General features: G+C 36.2%; 1 protein-coding gene across 2 annotated transcripts in view; it reads right to left on the bottom strand.

The window, feature by feature from the left end:
* Positions 1 to 18,972, bottom strand: part of SPATA6 (spermatogenesis associated 6) — a 109,239-nt gene that overhangs the window by 68,451 nt on the left and 21,816 nt on the right. For both annotated transcript variants that reach the window (XM_045858842.1, XM_045858852.1), the window contains exons 2-4: positions 16,353 to 16,490; positions 15,169 to 15,217; positions 130 to 171 (exon numbers count right to left, since the gene is read on the bottom strand). In XM_045858842.1, the coding sequence (XP_045714798.1) occupies positions 130 to 171; positions 15,169 to 15,217; positions 16,353 to 16,490 (229 nt within the window). The remainder of the gene's footprint in view (positions 1 to 129; positions 172 to 15,168; positions 15,218 to 16,352; positions 16,491 to 18,972) is intronic.

Below are 18,972 nucleotides of genomic sequence, written 5' to 3'. Positions count from 1 at the left end.
AGTGGACCAATACTAGAAACTCAAAATTGTTCTTAACTTCAGAAGAAAAGAAAAAGATGAGATATTTAAACAGTATTTCACAGAAATGGGTTCACATGTCACTTACTTGACCGACACATAATACAGTACCTGGTGGAACTAGTTGAATCAACTCAAACAATGCTGTATCATCTGAAAGTTTAAAGAAAAATTTCCTTAAACAAATTAATAACAAACAAATGCTACTTACTTTACCATAGAAGTATCTGCAAATCGAAGTAACTACTGAATACACTACATATTATATATATTTATATCTTAGTATATATCATGTGTGTATGTATATATGTGTGTGTGTGTGCATCTATGTGTGTGTGTGTACATATATAATGTTTTTATGGCTTTACTGATCTATAGTAGAAATAAAACTTTCCACCTCTCGGAGGTTTTCTTTCTGATTTTTTTAAGACTACTCTTTTTTAGTGTAGTTTTAGGTTTACAACACAATTGACAGGGAGGTGCAGCGATTTCCTGTAATACCCCCTACTTATCCTCTGCCACCACACATGCGTAACCTCCCCTGTATCAACATCACCCACAGGAATGGTACGTTTTTTACTAAGGATGAACCTATATTGACATATCATAGTCACCCAAAGTCCATAGTTTGCCTTATGGTTTACTCTTGGTGCAATATATTCTGTGGGTTTGGACAAATGTATGATATATTTCCATCGTTATAATATTACACACAGTATTTTCACTATTTTGAAAATCCTCTGTTCTCTGATAGCTTTTAACAAGCTCATGAAGTTAGAAGAACAAAATCTGAAATATCATGACCTTGGAAAGAGATGGAAGGTGGTCTGTGTATAAGAGACAATGGCTGGATTGAATGGATAGACTATAAAACTGGATCTTAAAAAGATACACCAAAAGAATAAAGAGTCAACTAAAATAGGTAGCCAGTGCTATATACTGAATGTTTGTAGCCCCTAAAACTCATATGTTGAAATCCTAACCCCCAATGTAATATTTGGAATTCAGATCTTTGGGAGGTAATTAGGGCAAAGTCCTCATAATAAACAGAATCAGTGTCCTTATGAAAGATACTCTAAAAAGCCTACATGCCCCTCTGCTAAGTGAGAACACAGACAGAAGATGGATGAACAGAAAAGGCACCCAAACAGACACAGAAACTACTGATGCCTCGATCTGGGACTCTCCAGCCTCCAGAACTGAGAGAAACAAATTTCTATCATTTAATAAGCCTCTCAGCTTATGGTATTTGTTATAGCAGGCCAAACATACTAAGACAGCCAACTAGGAACTGAGGCCTAAATTTGAATTATACAAAATCCTGTCTAAATTAAGGTGATCCAGAATTGCTAGTGCTCCCTAGTAATCTGCTAAAACAATCATACATCTGATCTGAAGGAAAATATCCTCATTAACAGTATTGAATTATTTCTAAAATTTTTTATGTTCAATTAAAACTGACCAAGTAAATAGAAAAAAAATAATTATTGGTATTAAAAACTGAGAGAAATAACAGATAATAAAAGCAAACAAATAGGAGATTCAGGAAAAAAGTTATCAGACTAAGACTTAAAATATGCTTGACATGCTCAATAAAATAAAACATAATTTGCATTTTCTGATTAGTGACACTGAGAATCACCATCTGTGTGTCCTCTTTAGAAGTGTCTCTTCCGATCCTTTACATATTTTTAATTGAATTGCATTTTTTTTGGTGTTGAGTTTGGTAAGTTCTTATACATTTTGAATATTAATCTCTTATCAGATGTATTGGCAAATATGTTCTCCCTTTCAGTGGGCTTTTTATTTTGTTGATAGTTTCCTTTTGCATGCAAAAACCTCTGGAATACCACCTCACATTAGTCACAACAGCTATCATCAATAAACCAACAAACAAGTGCTGGTGAGGATGTGGAGAAAGGGCAACCCTTTTGCACTGCTGGTGGGAATGCAGATTGGCACAGCCACTATGGAAAACAATATGGAGATACCTCAAAAAATTAAGAATGGAACTGTCTTATGACCCAGTGATCCCACTTCTGGAAATTTATTGGAAGAAACCCAAAACACTAATTCAAAAGAATATAAGCACCACTATGTTCATTGCAGCATTATTTATAATCACCAAGATATGGAAGCAGCCCAAGTGTTCATTAGTAGATGAGTGGATAAAACAGCAATGGGACATTTACACAATGGAATACTATTTGGCCATAAAAAAGAAGAAAATTTATCATGCAATAGCATGGATGGACCTGAAGAATATTAGGCTAGGTGAAATAAGCCATTCAGAGAAAAACAAATACCATATGATTTCACTCATATGTGGATTCTAATGAACAAACTGAATGAACAAGCAAAATAGAAACAGACTCACAGATAGAGAGCAGGATGACAGCTGTTGGTGGGGGAGGTTAGAGAATGAAGAGAGGCAAAAAGGAAAAAGGACTCATGGACATGGACAACAGTGTGGTGACTACAAGGGAAGGGAGGTATAAGGGGGATAAATGGTAATGGAAAAAAATATAATAGTAAATAAACAAACAAATAAAACTTATTTAAAAAATAAAATGCAAGATTGAGAATGTTTAACAGAGAACTGGAAACAATTATAAACAACCAAATGGAAAAATTTTAACTTAAAAATAAAACATGATGGATAGATGTATCATCAAATTACAAATGACCCAAGAGAGATTTTTAGAATTAAAAGACAAATATATATATTTGAGAGAAGCACAGGAAGTTAAAAGGATAGTGAACATATAAAGGAGAAAAAAGGGATACAGTAAGAGGATCTAACACTATGTGACTGGATTTATAAAAGAAGGGCAGAAAAATACTCATTTGAACAAAGAGCCTGTATTTTAGTCATTTCTGAATCCCCCATCAGGGGTGTCCAAACTTTTGCCATCTCTGGGCCACCCAGAAGAAGAAGAGTTGTCTTTGGCCACACATTAAATACATTCTGATATGTAATTGAAAAAAGTTTCATCATGTTTTAAATAAATTTACGATTTTGTGTTGGGCTGCATTCATGGCCATGCTGGGCTGCGTGCAGCGTGCAGGCCATGGGTTGGACACCCCTGCCCTACATCATCTCATAGTGACAGAGTCTGCACAGGCGATGGAAGAGTTTTTAAAAAATGGCAAATCTTAATTCTAATCATAGGTCAGTGGAAAAGCAACTTTCTATCACCCCTTGAATCGCACAACATATTTCATGAGTACATCATGGCTGTTTCTCATCCCACTATCAATAAATGTAATAACAGAAAAGAACTGATGTTAAAGATGGCAGTGAAATAAGAAATAGGCTCTTAAAGGACAGCCCTTTTAAAAAATATCTGACCACAAAATAAAATTTCATTAGAAATCAAACAAATTAAGCAAACAGGATTAAGTTCAGTGTCATAATTTTCTATACATACTAACACTGTATTTTTCCTGAGGTCACTTATTCTGCAACCTCAACTATTTGAAAGACATGCTTACAAACAAACTAGAAAATACACTAAATAATATGGATCACCAGTACGATAATATTAATTACTATTTTGGAGAATATTTTCTGTGTGTCAGGACTGAACTCCTATAAGTTTCACACAAATCCTCAAAACCACTCTAGCAAGTGATTATCTCCATTTCACAAATTAAAAAAACAAGGTTATGGTTAGTAAAGATAATAACTTCCTGAGCTGAGATTTGAGCTCAGCTGTTAACTAGCTGTTTTCAAGGCCTGCACTGGTTTCATTAACAAGGCTGCTGGAACTAAAACGTAGTGATTTACAAAATAATCGCAAGGTGAAGAAGTTGTATTTTGAATGAGGAGTAGGATAAAGAAATAGAACAGTAGCTAGATGGAAGCAAAGATGAAGACCCAATACTTCTTTTTAAGATGGGAATGTACAGCATGTTTGTATGGAGTGGGTGTAACAAGAGAGAAATGGGAAAATACAGAGGAAAAAAATTAAAATATAATAACCAAGGCACTAGGAATGGCATGAGGAGATGGGTAACGGAAACCAGTATCCAAAATAACTCTGAGAAGAACAGAGAAACCATCCTCTAAGACCAGGCGAAAGAAGATAAGAATGAGAAGTGATGTAGGTGACTTTTGGGACAAGGGTACATATAGGAAACTTAGGTGGATCACTACTGGGGCCTCAATGTTTGTCAGTGACATAGGAAATAGAGTCATCTGTTCATCTGAAGAATACTGGAGTTTAAACAAAGACATCTGATGGGAGAAATGAATACACTTAGAATATCTACATGACAAATCAGAGAGGAAGTTCTCTAAGAAGTAAAAGACTGGAAGGTAACACTGAGAAGCAAATGGTGGTGGCACCTGTCTGAAGTTCACGAGTCTACCGGCAACACCGAACATGAATGCTTGTGAAGTAGATGTCTGCCAGATAGATCAAAACTGTAACCTATTATTTAAAAAATAATAAGGTAAGACTGGAATTTGAAGGACTATGTCAATCAAATCTAGAAAAACAAAAGTGACATAGTATAACTCAGGAAAGAAGTAGAAAGAGAAGAAGTCATTTCAAAACTGTAACAAAACAAAATAAGCACAACAGCTAATGCCTTAAAAGAAATTTAACAAAAAATGGGATCTTTCTTAATCATGAAGAAACAAAATATTTAAATATGAGGGAAAATAACAAATACTAAACAGGCAAAAAAGATTCAACATACTACAATAGTAGAGCCTGATGAAGATAACTAAGGTAAAGGAAGAAAATAAATGGTAAATAGTATAGTTCAGGAAACTATGCAGAAATAAAAAAAATAGAACCTATAAATGAAAGATAACACATCATATCTAAGAATAACAAGCCATAAAAAAAAAAACTACTTTAGGACATAGTCTAATAAAATACTAAGACTTAAAAAATACTTTACATATCTAAGCAAAAAAAAAAAAAAGACTTATAAGTGAAACAACATTAAACTTTGAGAAAATGATTTAAATACCTGAGAGAGAATCAGGGTTAACCAAAAAATAAAAAGCTAAAACTATAAAAAAGTAAGCACAGGGAAAGAATTATTGATTCAAGCAAAAAAACAAATTCTTGCAGGAAAGTAATCATAGTATGTATACCACATGGTTCAGCTATAAATACTTTTAATATGGTCATAAAAATATAAACCAAAATTGTAATATAACTATAGTAAAAGGAAAGAAAGACAGAAAATGGGCATGTATATGTTTTGAGAGCAAGCAGAGAATTTATGAAAAGTATTTATATCCTCATTTTCCACAGGAGAAAGTAGATACTATCCAAAATCAAAAATAAAAATGTTTCACATGCAATATAAGCATGTTAGAGATATTTAAGTGAATACAAAGAAAAACAATTTTTAAGAAAATGAAAAGTAGTCCATAGAGGAGTGGGAAATGATGAAGGAGAGGGAGGTTACAGGACTGCTGTTTTTTGTAATAAGCATTGTATACTACATATATAACTCTGCTATAAAGTAAAATAGTGTAATTCTATAACCAATTAAAAATAACATTTTAATATAAATGAAAAACAAATTTAAAAAGGTAAGACATTAGCATTTACATGTATACTTTACATACATGTAAATGCTAATGTCTTATCCACATGTATACACACATATACATGTATATCTGGTTTAAGAGCAAGTCCCATAGAATATTAAAATTAATGCAAAAATTATTTCATAAAGAAAAGTAAAAGGCTACAATAAAGCCAAGGAAGGAAACAGCCCTTTTATAAAAGACCAAAGTAAAATGAAAATGCCTCACCCCAGCCAGAATGACTCAAGGAAAGGAATGTTGCTGGAAGCCAAATCTAAGCTATATAAGTCACATCTACTGGAACATGTAATGGAATTAACCCCATTTTATAGTTGTCCTTCATCTTATAACTAAGTAATGACAATTTTCTTCCTTCCTCTGAAAAAATTTCATTTTCATGTATTTTTAGTGTGAGTTACAAAGTATATGTACTGCAAAACTCCAGAAATCCTAGTCACGTGTAGCAAATCAAAAGCTACAGGAAATATCTTGAGAGAATCAGAATGCTGTTAACTCTCTGTATCAGCAAGAACAATGGCTATAATAATTTTCTAAACACTGATTTACCTGCCCTAATTACAAAGGTGAAGGTGAATTTATTAGAATGCATTTGCCATTGCACATTTAAAATATACAATAAAGATTAAATTAAAAAACAAATGAAATAAAATAACATAACATAACATAACATAACATAACATAACATAACATAACATAAAATAAAATAAAATAAAATAAAATAAAATAAAATAAGCATTCTGAGTCCTATAAGCTCTCCTGAGGATCCAGGCAAGGATATTCACACCCAAAGACTTTGAGGATTTATTCTCAGCCTTCAAATCTACACCTGAAAGCATTTAAAAAACTGCAAACACCAGGTAGCACTAATTCCCAGAAGCTGAAAAGCAGGGGCTCTCGTGAAACTGCCATTTTTCCCTACAGGCAAAAAAAAAAAAAAAAAAAAGCAATAGGGACACCAGTAATCTACTGCAATATAAATAAAGATCATCGGGCTGCAAACCAAAGTGTCGCAGGTTCAATTCCCAATCAGGGTACATGCCTGGGTTGCGGGTCGTGACCCCCAGCAAACGTACATTGATGTTTCTCTCTCTCCCTCTCTCGCTTTCTCTCTCCCTTCCCTCTCTAAAAATAAATAAAGTCTTTTTAAAAAGTGAGTAGAAATAAGCATTTTTTAAAAATAAATAAATAAATAAATAAATAAATAAATAAATATCATGATCTTCTCTTGATCCAAATGTTGAAGGGAATGAAGCCAGAGCAGCTATTACAAAATTCTCAATACTAAGTATATTTGCTAATCAAAGGATTATAACACTACAAATAGGTATCTCAATAGGATAGACGCAACACTCATAAAATTAATGAGAAGCAGGTATTACGATATTTTATTTAACTCCTTGGATATCAAGTTTCTAGCATATAACATGCATTGCCATATGCACCAGCAATATAGCAAACTGAAGAGAAAAAATCTCTGCTCTTATAAAACTGTCATTCTAAAGAAAGGAAGTAAAGAGTAAACAATAGCACTAATAAGAAAAGGAGGAGGATCATTCATCGCTATTTGCCCTGAGGTGCCCTTTTATATCTGCTGTCCTGGTGGAAACACTAAACGCATACAATATCCTGGTGCAGAAGATACAGTAATTCTTAAAGACAGTGGGATAGAGGTTGAGATACTGAGCAAAATGTGTTGCTCCTGTAGATACACCGTGAGCAAGGCTTCTCGTTAAAATGATAAATTTGAGCAGTGACTGGAAAGAAGTGAGGGAGAAAGCATGATGTTTATCTGTATGAACAGCTTTTCAGACAGTATATTTGTATCAGTATACTGTGTGTGTGCGTGTGCGTATGTATGAGTAGAAGAGAACCTAAACCTTCAGTGAGAAAGGATGTAACCCCCCGGTTTCAACAAAGAAGCAGAAACTTTTCATTCCCTTTCTTCTTAAAAATGGTTCACAAAATATAGTTTTAGCTATACCTAATTTTATTCTGTTAAATTCCAGAATTAAAACCATCTCCCTAAAGAGAATACCTTCTCCATGAATGTAAAATATGTCTTTAATCCAATTATGTCTTTAATATCATTGGTACTTAATATCATTTTCTATATCATAAATATATGAGGTCTGTCCAGAAGGTATCCAGCCATGTAATATGAAAAATAGAGACATTTATTTAAGAAGATACATGATACAAGAAACATTATACATAGGGCAATGATGCCTCAGTCCTCTTCAAAGTAGGCACCTTGGGACCTCACAGAGTTCTCCAAATAACCGTCAGCTGCCCCATTGTATTTTCCTGAGTCTCATCAAAGGTCTGAAATCTCTTCCCTTTCAAAGGTGATTTTTGTTTTGGGAAGAGCCAGGAATTTGGTTACAGGGCACCAAATCTCGGCTGTAGAAGGCTGAGCCACCTAGGTGATTTGATGTTCCATCAAAAAACCCTTCATAGGACATGATGCATGAGCAGGCACGTTGTCATGGTGAAGCTGCCAATCATCAGTTGCCCATAGCAGTGGCCTTCTGAATCACCTAAACAGTTTCCATGGAGGAATAATCAAGCTTAACGCAAAATCAGATGCAGATTTGTTGCTCTACTCGCTCAGTCATTTTGAACACAACAGCCCACACAGTACACACGCTCACTCAGTGGTATCTACTGCCCCTACTGACTAGTACAGTGAAGTCGTCATTGTTCATGCATGCACATTCCAGTCCACTCTCCTTGGCTGCCAGGTTACATTGATGTCACACAAACGTTTCTCATTACATTAACAATGGCTAAAATTTTTCTGGACAGATCTCCCATACTTCCCCAGCATCTTAGGTGGTTCTAGGCCTCTGGAATTTCCTTAGAGGTGTGAAATGGAACTGGTAAGTTCTCTACTAATAACAATAATATTGGGTTGGCCAAAAAGTCGGCTTAGGTTTTTTTTCGTAAAACAAAAGACACGTTTCTCATTTCCACCAGTAACTTTACTGATTTGGATATTTGAGTATGTCGGCTATCTTTCACATGGTAGAACACTGATTGTTCTCAGTTAATGTCTCGATTTGATCTCTATCAACTTCAAGTGGTCTACCCGACCGTGGAGCATCGTCCAGTGAGAAATCTCCAGCATGAAACTTTGCAAACCACTTTGACACATTTCATCAGTCATAGCACCTTCTCCAAACACTGCACAAATCATTTATTGCATTTCAATTGCGTTTTTACCTTTCTTAAAATAATAAAGCATAATATGCCAAAAATGTTGCTTATTTCTTGCATCTTCAACATTAAAGTGGCCACACAAAAATTTACCAATTTTGATAAGTTTTTTTTAATGCATGCTAATGTGATAGCTGTCACAATACAATCTAACAAAATTGTTTCAAATGAAGTGAGGACAACTAAGCACTTCAAGAGACATCTTACAGAAAAAATAAACAAGTAAACTTCTTGGCCAAACCAATAATAATGCACCACCAAGAGTAATAACCAAGGTATATTTTTAAGTGTTTACTGTGTGCCAAAGACTGTTGTGTTTTTACCTGAGGTTACTCAAGGACTATTTATCAGACTGTCCAATTAAGGGAATCCCAGAATCTCCCTGAGCATGCAGACCACATTCAATTTGCTTTTAGACAATGTATTTTTAATTACTGAATTTTGGGTTTTAGACAGTCAGGCAGACAAGCACACATTAGGTTTGTAAGTTACACATGGGAAATGATATATGTAACTCAATTCCTATAGAGAATAGGCAAGTGGAAATTCTGGAAGAATCCACATAGATTCAGTGTTTCCTTACTTGAAATACTTCCCTTTACATTGACTGACATAAAGCCTGCTTTCTTCTTTGGGCTCAACTTTATATTATATTTAAAGGGGCTGTTTCTACCATTTCTACCATCACTCTATGTTTGAAGGCTCAGAGCTATGGAGGCTCACTGTAGGGATGTCTAGGAGCTATCCCCACACCATTCCATCCCTCTTTTTTCTCCCCCCATTAGAGACCTATGTAGTTCTAACAAAGATGAACATGTACCACCTGAAACAAAGGAAGACATGTTCAAGTTAAGCCAAGAGTGTACTACTCAATACATCTTCCATCTTACTGTGATTAGAATACATCTGAAGACCTGATGGAAGTTATGGGACACAAACCTCTTATTTTTAGAATATTATAGGGACATATGAGGCCTGAAACTGCTGTAACTTTGCTGCCATGAATTTTTACTACCATAAATGTGGTTAAGATTGAGGAAGATATCAAAATTATAAAGGTATAAGCTATTAAAACAGAGCCTCAAAGTAAATATATCAGTCTGGATCCAATCAGGAGAGAGAAACCACACAGGGAAAGTTTAATATAAAGAACTATTAACTACAAGGGGGGTTAAGGTAATGAGGGACAGTCTAGGAGGAGGTAAAAAGAACTTAAAGAATATACAGATAGCAGAGAGAAGGAGAGCCGTCTGCCCTGGGTGCAACCAGAACTCAGAGGAAGAGCTTTCTCTCCCCAAGATCTCAGCCCCAGTGCTCAGCCCCAGAACTTGCTAGAGAAAGTGCAGCCTTGGCTCACAGAGAGAGAGAAGCTACTCTAGTGCTTGCCAGTAGAACTTACTGGAAATCTGCCTTCTGGAATTTGTCACAAGTCATTCCTCTAGGGTGCCAGGGAGGCACTTCACCAGAGGCACTTCACTACAAAGCCACCCAGGGGGACAGTTAAGGGACGCTGCTGTTGGCCACCATGTATAAAAATATCTGGGCCCCAGAGAGGCTGGAAGAGCCAGGGAAGTCTGGTCCTGGGGATAAAACAGGCACAGTGTAGGAGCCTGCTGAGCAGGCTCACCCACATGTGGAAGCAAAACTCTTTCCCTCTGCAATGTTACTCCGGGGCCCTCTACTACACAAAACTTCAGTGCCAGCTGGAAAGAAACAAATATTTAAAGGGCCAGATAAACTTCCACAGATCAAGCAGAAAGATTCAATTGGAACTGTGGGGTAGTAAATCAATAACCAGTACATTACATGAAGCAAAAACTGACAAAAATGAAAGGAACAACAGAAAATTCAATAATTATAGTGGAACATTCAAATGCCCTTCTCTCAAGGTTGTTAATTGATAAAACAACCAGACCTCTTCTAGCCCCCAAGAAATAAAGTCAGCAAGAATACAGAAGCCTTGAACATTATCAACTAACTTCACCAAGTGATAGAAATAGATCAATATAGAATAACTGAACCAACAAGAGCAACATACTCATTCAAGTGCACTTAGAATATTTTCAGAAAAAAATCATGCACCAAGTGGTAGAAGAAATGAATAATAAGGATTAAAATTAAATCAATAAAATAGAAAAGAAGAAAATAGAAAACAAATCAATGAAATAAATAATTACTTCTCAAAAAATATGAACAAAATTGATAAGACTTTAGGCCAACCAAGAAGAAAAGAAAAAGAGCACCGGTCAGAGTGGCCATCACAAACAAATCAACAAACAACAAGTGTTGGAGAGGCCCTCACCACTCATTCTTCAAAAGATACCATTAAGAGAAGAAAAAGACAAGCCAGAGATTGGTAAAAATATTTACAAATCACATATCTGATAAAGGACTTACATCTAGAATTTTTTTTTATTTTAATCATTGTTCAAATACAGTTTTCTCCTTTTTACTCCCAATCCAGTCCCCCCTCCCATCCCTCCCCACTTCCCTCCCATTACCACCACATCTAGAATATTTTTATGAAAGAAGAAAACCTTGCAACTCAATAAGATACACCACCCAATTCAAAAATGGGTGAAAGATTTAAACAAGCATTGTACAAGAAAGTACCTATAAATACCTGACAACCACATGGAAAGATGTTCAACATCATTCAGTCATACTGAAATACAAGAAAGCACTAAACACCCACTAAAATGGCTGTGATCTAGAAGACTGAGAATATCAAGTCTTGAGGGTGACATGGAAAAACTGAAACCTCCATACACTGCTGGTGGGAATAAAAATGGTACAGTGACGTTGGAAAACCTGCCGACAGTTTCTTAAAAAGTGGAACATATTTGCAAACAAGCCAGCATATAGCCGTGTATTTATAGCAACGTTGTCTGTGACAGCCATACACTAGAAACAGCCCTAACGTCTACCCAAATGGCCAGAACTAGAAATAGTGTTAAATCAAAAGATAAACTTTGGATGAACTGTCCTCAGAGCTCTGATCTATGAACATTCTGTATCACTGCAGTTTTTAAAGATGATCTTAAATTTCTCTCAGCATTGTTTTGGAGTTTTGGGAAGAGGAAGTAAGTCCCATACAATAAAATAATATTCATCAATAGAAAGTAATGAAGTACTAATACATAAGACAACATGGATAAGTTGCAGAAGCATTATTCCAGGAGAATGAAGCCAGACACAAAAAAACTACGTATTATATTAATCCATTTATACGAAGTTTCTAGAAAAGGCAAATGCAGAGAGACAGAAAAAAGACCAGTGGTTCCTGGGGACTGGAAGTGGGTACAGAGAACGACTACAGGTAAGTATCAGGCAGCTCTGGGAGTGATGGAAGTTTTCCAAACTGGATTGTGAGGATGGTTCGCACCTGTTCAAATTTTCTAGAAATCACTTAACTGTAGTTACAATGGGTGAATTTTGTGAGACATGAACTATCACTCACTAAATCTATTAAAGGAAAGGAGAGAAGAATGACTCTACCTTTTCTATAAGAACTGTTATTTCACAGTAACCAAACTACTAATAAAAACACATTTCTAGAATTGAAGCTCATAAATACAGAGAGAATGACGATATCATTTTAAAATATCACATTTGGTAACTCCTAATGAAAAGGTGGATCTCCACGAATGCTACAGCTGTTAGAGGAAAGGCTGGTGAGGGGCCTCATAATGGAGGAGGGAGCCGATGCTGCCTGGAGCCGAATGGCCAACTTAGCGTCACTGAACTTAAGGCGGTCAGACATGAAATGCCACTGGACACGATGCAATAATGACACATCACCAACTAGGAAGGATTCTTACCAAAAAACAAAATAATTCTGAATTTAATCAGTGCTCTAGGGTTAATTTCAATTTTATAATGCAAGTAATAAACAAGCTAACTAGCAATTTAAGAAAGCAATTAGACAAATCCAAATTGTGGGACATTCTAAAGGGCCTGGCTTTTCAAACAAATTCACAGCATTAAGAAAGAAAAAAGTAAAGAACACTATTACAGAAAAAAAAAGAAGCTTAAGAGCTCACAGTCATATATTGAATGTGTGAACCACACCTTCACTAGGTCCTGATTTTAGCAGACCAACCTTAAAAGACATTTTGGTGACTACTGGTGAACTCTGCATAATGACTACATATTTGATGCTATTGAGAAATTATATTAATTTTGTTAGGTATGATGCCAGCATGGTGGGGAGATATATATATATATTATATATAATATATATATTAATATATCTTATATATTATACATATCTATGTGTATCTATATACATATAGATATATATATAGAGAGAGAGAGAGAGAGAGATGTTTTTATCAGTTAGAGGTCATGCCAGAGTATTTCTGGTGGAAGGATATATGTATAGAATTAACTATCCCAACAATATTTTTAAGCATCAGGGTGAACATGTAATAAGATTGGCAATACGTCAAACATTGTTGAAGTTTTGTAATAGGTATAAGGGACTTCAACATTCTCTCCTCCTTGTGTCTTTAATTTCTCATACTAATGAGGGTAAGGGACAATGAAAGACTGCAAAACTGAAAGTAAAAAAAGTAAAAGAAAAAGGGGCCCAAAGCTCACAGAAGAGGTCAGGGATAAAGACTGACGTGGAAGTCATGGGAAAATAGGTAATATATATAAAACCAAGTCTTTGGAGAGTACATAAGGAAAAAGGAGAAACTAAGGAAAAATAGATCAAAGAAATGAGGACAGTGGAACACTAATATTTAAAGCCAGGGCAGAGGAAGGTGAAGTTCAGAAAGAGCAAAAAAGTGAAATATCAACGATGGGTAGAAGAGATCTAAGAGAAAAACTGAATCAGGGAAATCTAGGCATTAACATTTCTAAATAATGATAATGACTAAGTACTCTTTCATAGCCCCCAAATTTCAAATCAAATAGAAAAAAGTTGTTTTTTTTTCATTGTTTTGCTCTAAATAATTTTTTTTATTTTTCAATTACAGTTGGCATACAATATTGTATTAGTTCCAGGAGTACAACCCAGGGCTTAGACATTATAAACCTACTAACTGATCATCCCGATAAATCTAGCACCCATCCGACACCATGTACAGTTGTTACAGTATTACTCACTATATTCCCTATGCTGCACTTTACATCCCCACGACTACTCTGTAACTACCTATTAGTACTTGTTAATCCTTTCATCTCTTTCGCCCATCCTCCCAAACCCCCTCCCATCTGTCAATCATCAAAATGTCCTCTGTATCTACGAGTCTTTCTGTTCTGCTTGCCTGTTTTTGAGATTCAATTATTGATAGATATGTATTTCCATAACAGAAGAACTTCAGAATGATGATATAATTATACTCATACCTTCTAAGATACACAATTTCCCAGATACTGAGTGAAATGTATGGGAAATATTAAAAGTCATACACCCACTGGCACCAAACTGCCACCTAGTTGGTCTGCTACAATGAAAGACAGAATACCAAGTGACAGACAGCTATAAAAAAAATAAGATACTGTCACATGCCATAAAGAATTCCCTGGAGAAGAGTCACTACACTAGAAAATCCCTGAATGACAGACAATGAGCCAGCCCGGTCCCTGCCATATGCCCAGACCCTAGCACAGCACCAGGTTCCATGACTCTGCATTGCTGGAGTCGCAGCAGGGAGTGGATGGGGGCGTGTGGAGGAGACGACTGGCACTGATGATGCCCAAGAGTGCTGGCCTTTTGATCCACACCACATATTAGACCGACCTGGTGATCCATGATCCCTTCTAGCTAAAGGATAAAAATGGAGCTTTTCACTTTACATCCAGAGCTCAAATAACTCTTCCCAAGTGTATACCTTTGCAATGCTGCTCTCACAAACAGCTGTACCTTTTTATGGTTGACTCCTAGTACTTCGAAGAATTTACTGTTATCCTCAGCCGTGAACATGTAACATTATAAAAAATGCAAAACATATACTTTAGACTACCATTATATCAATCTTCTATTATTTACTCTCTTGATTTGCAATAGACTGAAAATAAAGACATATTTTTGCCTGCAGGGCAGAGAGCTACCTAATATGAATCTCTGTTCTTACATTGTAAACAATCTATATTATCTTAATCAGTAAAAAGTTCCAATATGTCTTTTTGTTTTCCACAGACTAACCACAGAAAAAGAAAAAATTCCCAGCCTCTCTGCAGCACATGCATTTTTTTTTATCATTTCCAGGTATATTCTGAAATTCTAAAAAAAATGCAAGATTTTAAAATTTTTTATTAAACCCTTTTTAACTTTTATTAATTCAAGATTAAAGAGCACAATTCTAAAATGTCTTAGAATCTGGATTGCAAAGTTAAACACTTACATTCCAGCTGTGCAACCACATCTCCAGGGTCCACGGCTTCTGGGAACACCTACAGGAGAGTGTGGAGAGGGAAGAAGGAGGGAGAAGAGGAAGTGAAAGGAACATACATGTAACACAGTCTTTGTTTTTTCCCTCTAGTTCCCAAAATATTCCTTTCCCAAACAAAGAAACCTTTGACCTTACTGAGAACTATCGCTTCCTCTCTGCTTCCCATGATCACTGTGGAAGATTTTACAAACACTGCAGCTGGCTCTGCCTCCCTCTGTAACCTCATCTGCCAGCATTCTTCCTTTGTTTCGTTACCACAGTCATATTGGCCTTCTTGGTGCTCTTCCAACTCTTCCAGCTTGTGTCTAACAAGAAGCCTTTTTATTTGCTATTCCCCTGCTGAGAATGCTTTTCCCCTAGTCCTTTAAAAAACTGATTCTGCCCCATAATTCAGGCTCAGTTTAAATGTAATTGCCTTCTCTGATCCCCCTTTAAAGTAGACAAAGCCCCTACCCCTCAGTCCCTCTCTGTCCCTTACCTCCCTTTATTCCCTTCATGACACTTACCACTATCTCAAATCATATTATTTCTGTGTTTACTTAATCATTGCCTCCTATTTCTCCCATTAAAACGAAAGCTCCAAGAGGAGAAAGATGTTTATCTATCCAGTGCTTTAAAAAGTGCATGGAACACAGCAGGTTATTAGGTAATTATTTGGGGAGAAAAGGAAGAAGGGAGGGAGGGAAGGAAGGAAAGAGAGAGGGAAATAGAGAAAGAAGGAAATTTCAAAAGTAAGAAATACAACTGGTAATAACCAAAAGCAGAGGTTTTAGAGAAAGAGACTTATAAAAAGAAGCATCACAAGACAGCCATAGTAAAATATGATCTGTCCTTATCTATTAGTATTTCCTGTCTCATTTTTATGACAATATTATTTAGAATTCAAGGTATGATATTTTACATAAAGTCCACTATCAAAATTTTAGAAATAAATTGACCCATCATGAAAAAGAAATGGATTCAATGTATAACATAATGCATATGTACTTTTAAGCCTCCAAATTTATGTGACAAATCTTCCTTTGAATTAAATCAAAGTACATAGTCAGCAATAATAACTGTGTTCTAGAATTTTATTCCAAATTTGTAACTATTTTAATTTTGTTTGTTAATTTCAATGTGAGATTTGAACTCACCTTTTCAAACACCATTCTGGCATTGAAGACCAATGGAAAAGTGGCTGGGACACATTGTGTCTTTTTGTATTGGCCAAACACACAGATGCTAAGATAGATGTCCTCCTTGTCTTTCAGCACCACTCCTGGACAGGTCACCTGAAAGAAATTAGGTAGATGGATGTTCCTGCTTTATGAATTCCCTGATCTATCATGCTAAAATGACACAAAACATAACATAAAAAGACAAGTCTGCTAAGCCAATAAAAAATACACAGGAATAAAAAGACATAGAGAGATTCTAGCATTTACAGAGTTAAAGAAAATGCCTTTGTAACTTCCATCCCTGAGAAATCTGATTTTTCCATGTGGTTGTTTGTGCCACATTTGAAGCTCTGTGTACTGGCTCTTGGGACAGACTCTAATAGTTTTAAACAGTCGGCCTTAGGCGCCCACTCTGTGCTGAATACTGACATAAACTTATTTACCATTATTTAATCATGAAGGATTAAGAATCAGCAGAAATAAAGCACTATACTAGAAGACAAAAAATACCAATAAAGAGCACAAACTTGACCTATATTACCCTAAATGGCAGCCTATACACCTCCTCGTCAAAACTAATACAACAAAGTTTCAAAGCAAGTGAATTGTAAGTTTCTAGCCCAATATTTTTTTAAACATAAAATTTCACTTAAGCATCCTTGTGGATGATAGCACACATGTAAAATGTGGAGATTCTATAAAACTGCATTGCACAGTCTCTCCATCCTCCGCCACATTTCCTTGTCAGTGATAAAACATGCCCTTAACAGGATCTTAAAGGGCTCTTTAAGATTTGAATGTAACCTACCCTCATAGAACTTCTATCCAACATCCCCTAATAACAGGGTCAAAGTACACTTCATCATCTTCTGGACACACACATGTCTTTCGTGCCCTGTGTCCTCCCACCACCTGGATAACTGTGCCTCACGAGTCCGTCCCACCTTCTCCTCCTTCACTCCCACCCCTGCCAAGGCTCACACCAACTGTCCTTCCCTAACAAAGAAAAAAAAACAAAACACTTCTCTTGATTCAGCAGCTATCATTATTCAATTCAATCCAATTTACACATTTGCTATGCATTTACTATGTGCAAGTAAACATGTTTTAGATTCTCACAGGATTTTGTGGCTCTCTTAAGGCCCTAATTATTGTCACCATGCCTTTTAATTAAATGGATATGTCTCACCTCTTTTATTTGACTATATGTTCCCTGAGGACAGAAATTTTATTTTCCTCATCAATGTATCTAAAAACACCAACTTTCAGTACTAAGAAGAAGCTCACAGATTATCTAGTATGGCTTTTGATTTTTTGTATATGAAAACAACAGAGCCCCAAGAAAGGACAGGTGACTTACTTATGTAAAATCACACAGTAAATGACACAACACAATACATTTGAAGCACTTAGAACAGCACCTGACAGGGCATTTATTCGGTGTAGCTATCATTGTTAGACTGAAAACTATTACCTGCCACATCAACACAGACTACTGCGTTTCATAGATGACTAAGACTTCACGTCCCTTCACACACAGCAGTTACGATTATTTTCTATGCCAACTATTTTTTTTAAAAGAAAGGAATTATTGTTTATTTAAAAGTTATACAGACTACAGTTCTTTAGAACACCCACAAACACACAGTCCCTCCTTCTCCCTCTGCCGAGTCTGGGGTACCATATCTCAGGAAACAAGTAGAAGTCTGTGATTCAGGCTCCCAGCACCATCCACAAAGCAAAAGGGAGCACTTCCAAAGATGTGTGGTCCTGAATCTCACCCAAGCCATGTGGTCCCAACAAGATGCCCAAGACACATGGTTCCAACTCTCCACCAAAGCCATGTGGTACCCAGAAAGACCCCTAATGACTGCCATGCCTGGGCTTAAATCCCAGCACCAATCTTCTGCTGCAGGTTCATTTTCGGCTCCTCCCACAATTGGCCACAACTGCCAGCATTCTGGGAAGGTGTGGCCCTGAGCTGTGCAGCCAATCATCTCCAAGCTCTTCTGGACCCCATTACAAAGCCCTGTTTGGGGCCCCCCTCCTGTCTGCACCATGTTACATGGCTTTCATAGCTTAGATATTGTAAGTAACACTGCAATGAACATAGAGGTTCATATTTTATTAGTTTTTATGAGTCTTTGTTCTTTTTTCTTTTTTTATTATTATTATTTTTTAATCATTGTTCAATACAGTTTTCTCCTTTTTACTCCCAATCCACTCCCCCCTCCCACCCTCCGCACTTCCCTCCTATTACCACACTCCCCTTAGTCTATGACTATGTGTCCTTTAAGTTTGTTCCTGTGAACCCTTCCCACTGTCCCCTTAAATTCCCTCTTCTCTCCCCTCCGGTCACTGTCAGCCTGTCCTCTATTTCAGTGTCTTTGGTTATATTTTGCTTGTTTCTTTGTTTTGTTATTTAGGTTCTTGTTAAAGGTGAGATCATATGGTATTTGTCTTTCACTGCCTGGCTTGTTTCGCTTAGCATAATGTTTTCCAGCTCCATCCATGCTGTTGCAAAGGGTAGGAGCTCCTTCTTTCTTTCTGCTGCATAGAATTCCATTGTGTAAATGTACCATAGTTTTTGGATCCA

The sequence above is a fragment of the Phyllostomus hastatus genome, unplaced genomic scaffold (genome assembly GCF_019186645.2).
Source record: "Phyllostomus hastatus isolate PE091 unplaced genomic scaffold, TTU_PhHast_1.1 phas_contig_147, whole genome shotgun sequence".
In the NCBI taxonomy this organism is placed as follows: domain Eukaryota; kingdom Metazoa; phylum Chordata; class Mammalia; order Chiroptera; family Phyllostomidae; genus Phyllostomus; species Phyllostomus hastatus.
This window is presented reverse-complemented; position numbering and strand designations above follow the sequence as displayed.